Consider the following 10,762-nt stretch of genomic DNA (forward strand, 5'->3'; position numbering starts at 1 on the left):
AGAGATTTACATGGGCGCTGACAGACTGAGACAATATTAAAGGAGAGCTCAGAGGGGATCAACTAGAGATTTTTCTTTTTTTATGTGATGACATTCAGATAAAGGTTAGATGGGTGATTTGTTTGCAGTTGAGACACTGTTGTGTCCAAAAATAGAAAGAAAAAAAGTGGTCAAAAAAGGGACATTCCTCTGTTCCCTAACCTTCAAATGTTGTGTTACCCATTAATCAAAACCATAACCTGTGGTAGGAAGTTTAAATACCACTTTTCCACTGGCCGCCCATGACCATCACTCATCTTTTCCTGTATAAAAAAAAAAAAAAAAAAAAAAAAAAACCCTTTGGTGTAGCAACCCCTGATCCCACAGTATTCAAAATCGCAGCTCATTATAGTAAACCAAATAGACACACGCAAAACATAGAAATGATTATTGTACTGATTTCGGGCACCCTCAAATCAAAACGACAGTGGAAGAAGTAGTTGGAAACAAACAAAAAATTTCAAAAACAGAACAAGCACACTTCTGCATTATTAAGCACTAAAGCATTATATAAAAATGAGATTGTTGTTTTAAATGATTAAACAATAAAACTGTTAAAAATGATGAGGTATGACGAAGACACTTTCTGGATGTCAAACATTGGTGGATCATGTTCACAGTTAATGTGATGAAGGTGTGAACTTAAAGAGATATTTCACCCAAAAAATGCAAATTCTGTCATCATTTACTAACCCTCATGTTGTTCCAATCCCTCAAGGCTTTCGTTCTTCTTTAAAACACAAATGAAGATCTTTTTGATGAAATCTGAGAGATTTCTTGACAGTCTATGCAACTACCACTTTGACGCTTCAAAAAGTTCATAAAGAGATTGTAAAACTAATCCATATGAATTGAGGCTGAGAAGAGACTCATTCACAAAACTATCCCTTTAAGGAGAACTGACTTCATACATCTACTAAAATCACACTGAATCCAGTTGGTTTCGAATCATCGCCAAAAATGGCTTGATTTACGAGAAAATCTTCAGCATCATTTGTTTGCAGATGCCTCTTGGTTTGGTGTTTTGTGTCTAATGCAATAACTTTCAGAAGTGCTTCTCAAGCATCCAAATACTTTTTGGCATAACTGTGTGTTATATGATATGATATTTGAGATTTCTTACGTTTTGTAGCTTTGACTATGGGGGAATGATGGAAAATTGAGCAGGAGATCCTGTATTCAGGTATCACTGACAGGATTAGATCATAAACAGGCAAATACTTCAATTTAGGTCTATTTCAACCACATGCTATTTGATTATGGCAGGATTTCCATTCTTTGATTTCAATATTGTGGATATATGTGGTGATGACCTAATGGAGACCCACCTGGACCATCACACAGGCAGGTGTTCATGTGGTACCAACCAGATCCAGCGGTGGGCAAGTTCAAACTTATGCGCTAGTAACACTACTAAGTATTTGAGCATAATTAAACTTATTTGAAACATTACCCAATGTTCATATAAAAATGTATGGATTACATTAATGAGCTCTTTGTGACCAATACTTCAGACGTTGAAATTTGCAGTCAAATACAGAGAATAATATGTGGATGAATTATTAGCGGCTATTCAGCACAAATCTAAACTGCTCTTTCCCACGTGTGTCACCTTTTGTTACTTTTGCATGGCAGGTTTCAAGACAATCAATCAATCAGAAATGTTACATCTTGAAGTATTAAAATGCATTAATTGCCCCTGACTAATTTTAGATACAGACACTGAATATGTATTATTTGCATATTTAAATATACTATTTAAAATATTTACATTTTATATATTTCATACATTAAAAAATATATTTATTACTATTGACATTTACTATACGTAAAGCAAAAGAAGCTTGAAACATCAACAACAATTTTTTTTAAACTACACATTACTTTATGGAGGGCTTATGACCTATTACCTTCGCCTTGGGATAGTTCACATAAAATTGTAAATTCTGTCATTATTTATCTTTGTGTCGTTCCAAACCTGTATGACTTCCTTTCTTCTGTGTAATGTAAAAGAAGATTTTTATTTTTTTGAAGAATGTCTCTTCTTTGTAATTTAGCAACTGCATCACACCATCCATTTCCACCTAGAATTTTCCCTGCCTCATCTAGATGCTTAAAGATATTTAATTTTAATTTTAATTTTAATTTATTATTTGTAAAAAGTGCCTCACAGCTAAATGCTGAGAAACACGGTGAAGCCAGTTCATGTTTTTTTTCACAGATTTACAAATGAAAGCAGGTATCAACATAATGATGCTTTCTCATAAGCATCACTTGACTTGCATTATCTCATAAACCACAGTTCATTTTTTCAGTGATGAGCAGGCCATCACCTCCGTGGTGAAGATGTTTTCTACATGACCTTACAGACTGAGGAGGTGACCCTGCCCAAAGCTTTGCATGCTGATTTCCATGTGTTCCATTCATGCCAGTAAATGTGTTTAGACCCTCCAGAGCCAGAAAGAGTCAGAGAGTGAAGGAGACTCCATGCAGAGGACACTGCTGACAGAGATGGCCATAAAGTGAGTCCCTGCGTATTAATGATATTTTTAAATGATATTCAAGACTGCTACGCCTGAATTTACTGGTCACGAGGAATTTCAGATTCGAAGGATTTGAAGTTAGGAATAATTTTGGCAGAATGCAATTGGTTTGAAATGCTAGATGTTTTGTAATCAATATATTTGAAATCTGTATCACAATCAGCTTCACCAGTGAAGGATCTCCATGTAATTTTCAAGGGTAGATTTTGTTGCTTTTCTCAGGAACCTGTTGATGATGTTGACTCCTGGGGCGAGTCCATCGAGAAGCTTCTGTCCTGCAAAGGTGAGAAAATTCAGTTCTGAAGATAGTGGATTGAATATCCTGTGCCATTCACAAAAGGTTTTGATTTGTTCTTTATCGGCAATAACCAGTGTTCACATTTGTTTTTAATGGTTATCCCATAATAATAACATAACATATAAGACATAAAATAGAACTATATGATAAATATTTTAAAATACCTAATAATGTTTTATACAGGTAATATATTTAGAGAATCATTGTAGATTTATTACTTTTTGTTTATTGTCTGTATGGAAAGCATAAGAGGATACTTGATTATTATGCAGTTGATGATTGATGATTTTTAATGGCATAATGCAAATAAATAAAGAGTGGCTCGATTGTAAAGACTAGTCAAATTATGTTTGACTTAAGTCAATAGTTCATGTTGAAGTGAAGTCATCTCAATCTCATTCCTGTATAAAGATGTATCAAATAATTGTATCTTATATACAATTTAGCTCCTTGAATTATATTCAAATGTTCAAACTTTTCAAATTTCAGTTTCATCATATAAATTGGAGAACGAATACTTAACTATTTTCCATAATAAATTCTAACAATGGTATCATGCTGCAGCGGGACAGATGGCTTTCCAGGACTTCTTGAAGTCGGAATACAGTGAGGAAAATATTCTGTTCTGGCTGGCATGTGAGGAATACAAAAAGATCAAGAGTGAACCAGAGATGATCAGCATGGCAAACCAAATCTACACTGAGTTTGTGCAAACGGAAGCACCTAGACAGGTGAATTACAGCCCTCTGACTGAACTGTGCTGAGCTCTTGTAATGTCCTACTGAAGAAATCTATTAGTAGGTCCTGCTGCTCAAAAGTTTGTTAGAAAGTCCTTTGCTGCAAGTGTTACTTTCATCCTTTGGGGCTGCAAGAATTCAGCATTTAAAAGAGAGCAATCAGATATTAGTTTAGTCTTAAAGGGACAGTTCACCCATAAATTAAACTTCTGTCATCCTTTACTCCCCCTAAGTTGTTCTAAACCCATGTGAGTTTCTTTCTTCTGTTGAACACAAAAGAAGATATTTTGAAGAATGTGGGTCATCAAACAGTTGCTGGACCCCACTGACTTCCATGAAAGAAACTGTTTGGTTACATGCTGCAGGTTTCATTCTTTTGTGTTCAACAGAAGAAAGAAACGCATGCAGGTTTAGAACAACTTGAGGGAGAGTAAATGATGACAGAATTTTTATTTTTGGATGAACTATCCCTTTAATTACATAAGTCCCATTATATCCACAACCAGAGTTGGTGTAAAGTAACTTTAAAAAGTAATGCGGTACAATATTGCATTACTCCTTAAAAAAGTAACTAATTGCTTTACTTAGTTACTTTTTATGGAAAGCAATGCGTTACAATCCCTTTAATTACATAAGTCCGATTATATCCACAACTAGTGTTGGGGAAAGTTACTTTTCAAAGTATGATGTTACAATATTGCATTACTCCATAAAAAAAAGAGAAAGTAATACAGTAATATTCCTTTAATTACATAAGTCCCATTATTTCCAGAACCAGACTTGGTGTAAAGTTACTTTTAAAAGTAATGCGGTACATTATTGTGTTACTCCCTTAAAAAGTAACAAATTGTGTTACTTAGTTACTTTTCATGGAATGTTATACTTTACTATCCCTTTAATTACATAAGTCCCATTATATCCATAACCAGATTTGGTGTAAAGTTACTTTTAAAAGTAATGCGGTACAATATTGTGTTACTCCCTTCAAAAGTAACGAATTGTGTTACTTAGTTACTTTTTATGGAAAGTAATACGTTACTATCCCTTTAATTACATAAGTCCCATTATATCCATAACCAGAGTTGGTGTAAAGTTACTTTTAAAAGTAATGCGGTACATTATTGTGTTACTCCCTTAAAAAGTAACAAATTGTGTGACTCAGTTACTTTTTATGGAAAGCAATGCGTTACAATCCCTTTAATTACATAAGTCCGATTATATCCACAACTATTGTTGGGGAAGTTACTTTTCAAAGTATGATGTTACAATATTGCATTACTCCATAAAAAAGAGTAACTAATTGTGTTACTTAGTTACTTTTTATGGAAAGTAATACGTTACTATCCCTTTAATTACATAAGTCGCATTATATCCATAACCAGATTTGGAGTAAAGTTACTTTTCAAAGTAACGTGTTACAATATTGTGTTACTCCCTTCAAAAGTAACGAATTGTGTTACTTAGTTACTTTTTATGGAAAGTAATACGTTACTATCCCTTTAATTACATAAGTCCCATTATATCTATAACCAGAGTCGGTGTAAAGTTACTTTTAAAAGTAATGCGGTACATTATTGTGTTACTCCCTTCAAAAGTAACGAATTGTGTTACTTAGTTACTTTTTATGGAAAGTAATACGTTACTATCCCTTTAATTACATAAGTCCCATTATATCCATAACCAGAGTTGGTGTAAAGTTACTTTTAAAAGTAATGCGGTACAATATTGTTACTCCCTTCAAAAGTAACGAATTGTGTTACTTAGTTACTTTTTATGGAAAGTAATACGTTACTATCCCTTTAATTACGTAAGTACCATTATGTCCACAACCAGAGTTGGTGTAAACTTACTTTTAAAAGTAATGCGGTACATTATTGTGTTACTCCCTTAAAAAGTAACAAATTGTGTTACTTAGTTACTTTTTAAGGAAGGTAATGCGTTACTATCCCTTTAATTTCATAAGTCCCATTATATCCACAACCAGAGTTGGTGTAAAGTTACTTTTAAAAGTAATGCGGTACATTATTGTGTTACTCCCTTAAAAAGTAACAAATTGTGTTACTTAGTTACTTTTTATGGAAAGTAATATGTTACTATCCCTTTAATTACATAAGTTCCATTATATCCATAACCAGAATTGGTTTAAAGGTACTTTTAAAAGTAATGCGTTACAATATTGCATTATTTAGTTCACACACTGCAAACAACGCCTCTGTACTTACTCCTGATTTCTCTGTCATTCAATCAATAGGAAAGCAAAGTAACTTGCATTACTTATTTGAAAAAGTTACTCAGATATTTAGTTGTACATTTTAAAGTAATGCGTTACTAGTTTCTTCAAAAAAGTATTCTGATTACGCAACTCAAGATACTTGTAATGTATTATACCAACACTGTCCACAACAATAAAAAAAAAGAATCACAAATTTTAATTTGATCTATTAACATTCTCAAATAATGATTAAACATCTTTAGCCCCATCCTGACAGTGACATCCCAAACTCCAGCTATGTCTTTGAGATGGCTAAAATTGAACAATACACAATAATTTATTTGTTTGTTTGCTTGCTTGTCTGTTTAGTTATTTAATTAGATATGATTTATTAATTTTTTCATTCGTTCGTTTACTCATTTTTATTTTTTTAAGAAAAAAGAAAGAGGGGAAAAAAAGAAAAAATGTATTGCCGTTATTTTCAGGTCAACATTGATTCCGGGACTCGCACAAATATTACAAACAACATCTCGGAGCCGACCCTGAGCTCATTTGATACTGCACAGAAGATGATCTTCAGTCTAATGGCGAGAGACTGCTATCCCAGGTTTCTGAAGTCCGACATCTACCAGTGCATTCAGCAAAAGCATGGAAAGAGCTGATTTCATAATGACTAATGGTACATTGAGTTTAACTATTACCAGCAACACATATTTTTGGTAAGCAAGACCTTTTTAGTTTTGGACTGCTCTTAAATAGCTCTATTTTCATCATGATGTTGCCATATACGTTTTTTTTTTTTTTAAGGAAAAACATGTTTACAGTGTCACATTAGGATCTATTCTGTTTTCTGCTGCACTGTTGCCTTTTGTTTTATTTTTTCTCTTTACAGAAAATCAAACCATTTAACTGCATCTCATACTGTACAATAACAGAAAATCATGCAGTCACAAAAAATTTTAGGAATCATCCCATGTGGGATTCGAAGGATCTGTTATGGGCTTTAACGAATTCAGTCATTTTAGTTATCAGCATACTGTTGAGAAATCAAAAATCATAACACATTGAGAATTTTAATACTGCTTTCTTAACATAACTTGTACAGCCAATTTATCTACAATTCATTTAGTGCAACCTATCGGTCAGACATTTTTTCAAACAATTTATTATTTTTATTATTAAACCTTATCCTCTCCTCCCGTACCTATAACAAATCTTTCCCTCGCAGGTAAGAATGACCTGAAGCCCTAAAATTATTCTTATTCATTTTTTTTGTCCAGAAAGCTTATATCATTTAATTTTGAAAAAAACATTTTTTTCTATTTTGTAGTGCAGTTTTGGGGGAGATATTTTGTTATTTTTCATTTTCTGCATTGTAAATGTGTCCAAATCTAACCTAAAATCAAAAAGTGTAAGTGTGTGTGTGTGTGTGTGTGTGTGTGTGTGTGTGTGTGTGTGTGTGTGTGTGTGTGTGTGTGTGTGTGTGTGTGTGTGTGTGTGTGTGTGTGTGTGTGTGTGTGTGTGTGTGTGTGTGTGTTCCAAGTTACAAGTCTAATACAACAAATCTCCCAAGGTCTTGGACCACTCCAATGAACACTCTATTTTTTAAAATTAAAAGAAAATGAATGTCAGATCAAAATGACCTGACGGGGGATGATGATGTAAATCTTTTTTGTTATTAAAATATGTTTTGTTTAAGTTTTCTTATGATTGATGTTATGACCGTCAGGAGGAAATTTGTAAAATGAATTTAAAGAACCATTTAAATATGACCACTTTATAAAGGAACATCCTGGATTCCTTATATAAAAAAAGTGAAAATATATATAAAAAATTTAAATAAATGAACATAAAACATGAAAAATTGTGTGAGTACTTTATATATTTATATATATATACATATATATATATATATATATTTTTTTTTTTTTATTATTTTATCTTTGCAGTTTTGTGGACCATGAGTAGATGGCATATTTAGTTTGACAATGAGGAACAAAAGTTAATGGGGTTTTAAACAAATTATAACAACTAAGGTCCATTTAAAATAATAATAATAATAATAATAATAATAATAATAATTCATTATGCCAGAAAAAGTCTTTATGAAGTGGGAAATCTGTATAGGCTTTATGGACCAGTGTCCTAAAAGTTCAGCCAATCAAACTAACTTGCACATTTTTGAAGTTCTTGTTTTTTGTGTGTGTGTGTTTTTAATACTTATCAAACTCATGTGTCTGAAAACAGTTCACTCAGTCGTTATAATGCCACATACAGTAGGCCACTGTAGTGCACTTTATAGTGAAGGAGTGAATGACCCAGAGAAGGCTCTGGACAATTGTGAAACACATCACATATATGTAGGTTACTTTAGTTTATTTACAGTGTTCCTAAGTTTGTAAAATGATCATTATAAATAAATAAAATATTACTTAACTATACAATATAGTACCTAACTATTCACCTTTGTGGATGGCATGAAAATAATATACATAATTTTTTTTTGACAGGCCATCATTGAACTCTTCAATCCGCGCTGGGAAGTTTTTCTGTACATGATTCATAGTCATGAACTTGTGTGGATGATAAAGTTCATGGACAGTTAATACTATAATTTATACGAATTGGTTTAAAACTATGCAGTCCCATTCACATTGCATTAGGCCTGTAATACTTATGCAAGTGTTCATAGATGTTACACGAGAAGGTCTATATGTAGCTGTCAGGGACAGGGAGTAGTGATGTGTCGTTCGCGAACGAGCCGGCTAAAAGCCGATTCTTTGTAGCGAACGAGAAGAGCCGACTCCCGTTCGGGAAGAGCCGAATCTTCAGCTGCAGGCAGGGGCGGGACTTTATTTTGGATGGGCACACCATGCGGCCAATCACATGGGCAGACAGACTAGGATCATACCATTATGTGCAAGAAAGGGGGGACACGCTCCGAAAATAGCGAGTGTAGTGGTACAGGCCAGGTACACAGAGTGACAGAGAGAGGCGGGGAGCCGGATTTAAATGCTAGCGCGTTGGGAGAGAGTGAAGAAATAAACGAAAACCGAAAAAGCAGCAGCATCTGGCTGCATTTCAATGATACTGTAGACCTTTCAAAAACAGTACAAATAATGACAGAGAGGAGAAATCACATCAGCCCATCCAAGCTGAGGCATCTGATATTGAAGTTTTATTGAAATGTTAATAGTAACTGTGTATTTTTTGTAACGGAAAAATGCTTAAAAATAAGGCTTTTATTAAAACACTGAATAAAAAATTGCTTACCAACACACAAATCATTCACAATTGCTAAATTAGGCTAAAATAGAAGTCCGAGTGAAGAGCCAAAAGAGCCGAATCTTTGAAAAGAGCCCGGACTTCCCAACACTATCAGGGAGTGACAGCTACGGACAGTGAATAGTGGACTGTAGGAGGTCTGAGACTAAGGTAAGCTAATTTATTGCATATACTTGACCACTTGGTGGCGACAGAGTACTACAATTAATCAGTTCTGTAATACAGCAACATCAAACTGAAATGAATCACACAAACTCAAGACACCCATACACTGATAATTCACAAAAGTCAGCATATTTAAATAACCTGTTGTACCGGTTTACATGCAAACCAAATTCCATTCAAGTTTTCATGCAAGTGGCAACAACACCTAATCTTCATTTGTGTATATAACAAAGCGGTCTGCATTACATTTCACACACATGCGCACTTCAAGAAACCAACTGAAAACAGGTGTGTTTGCAAATTCGGCACAACACCGGGCGAAATCGGGGTAAGGGGCAAAAATCTAGCTGTGTAGATCGGTTTATGTTTTAGTGGGCTCGGATATGATTTTTCTACAGTAGCCGGCCTAGGCCCTACATGAAGAAAACGGGTGTCGGATTAAGAACGTGCATGTGGAGTCTTGAAGTTAAACTCCTAACAGTCTCATTCTAGCAGTCGAATTGTGTAAAATGTGGGTTCTTTGTTAAATTTTCTTGCACTTTTAAAATTCTAGCACAAACTTCAAGTGGAGAAGATGCCCTGTTGGAACGAAAGGCCTGGTGCATGCTATTGTTAGCGCAAATAAAAATTAGCTTGTTCGTTTCACCCATTTAGAATCATATATCAGTAAGAGCTTTACTGCCATGCTGCTTGCAAACACACAAGGAATTTACTTTGGTATTGAAGCTTCCAGGAAAATGGAAAATGTGCTTTTCACTATTCTTATGGTGTATGATTGCAGAAAAATATAGCTATATATGTTTGAATTGAACATTGATGGAGCAACAGATTTTGTGTAAAAAATAAATCATAAAAGTGGTTTATTTTGTTTTAAAAATCGTATAAATGTATGAGGTGGCAAGTGGGCCTTTTGCCGCGCACTGGTTTGTTCAAAACAATAACTAGCAAAGTTTGTACATATTTTCAGTTTATTTTGATAAATAATTTTTTTCATTTTTGTTCAATAAATATACTGTCATTAAAGGGATACTCCACTTTTTTTGGAAATAGGCTCATTTTACAACTCCCCCAGAGTTAAACAGTTGAGTTTTACCGTTTTCTAATCCATTCAGCCGATCTTCGGGTCTGGCGGTACCACTTTTAGCATAGCTTAGCATAGATCATTGAATCGGACAGGACCATTAGCATCTCTCTCAAAAAAATGACCAAAGAGTTTCGATATTTTTCCTATTTAAAACTTGACTCTTCTGTAGTTACATCGTGTACTAAGACTGACGGAAAATGTAAAGTTGCGATTTTCTAGTCTGATATGGCTAGGAACTATACTCTCATTCCTGCGTAATAATCAAGAAACTTTGCTGCCGTACCATGAGTGCAGCAGGCGTAATGATATGACGTAGCGGCGGAAAATAGGTCTAATAGGTTAAACAAACTTAGTCCTGGTCACGTTGGAAGTTACAGAGCTGGGGACTATTTTCCGGCG

The 10,762-nt window shown here is 34.2% G+C and overlaps 1 protein-coding gene across 1 annotated transcript; it reads left to right on the plus strand.

Annotated features, from left to right (window-relative positions):
• The first annotated feature begins 2,518 nt into the window (after nt 1-2,518).
• On the plus strand, nt 2,519-7,656 carry rgs1 (regulator of G protein signaling 1). Its single transcript, XM_082173744.1, has 4 exons — nt 2,519-2,561; nt 2,786-2,865; nt 3,445-3,611; nt 6,315-7,656. Exons 1-4 carry the CDS (start codon nt 2,527-2,529, stop codon nt 6,489-6,491), a joined length of 459 nt encoding a protein of 152 aa, XP_082029870.1. The 5' UTR covers nt 2,519-2,526; the 3' UTR covers nt 6,492-7,656.
• The last annotated feature ends 3,106 nt before the right edge of the window (nt 7,657-10,762 follow it).

Source organism: Leuciscus leuciscus, assembly GCF_965113295.1.
Source record: "Leuciscus leuciscus genome assembly, chromosome: 6".
Lineage (NCBI taxonomy): Eukaryota > Metazoa > Chordata > Actinopteri > Cypriniformes > Leuciscidae > Leuciscus > Leuciscus leuciscus.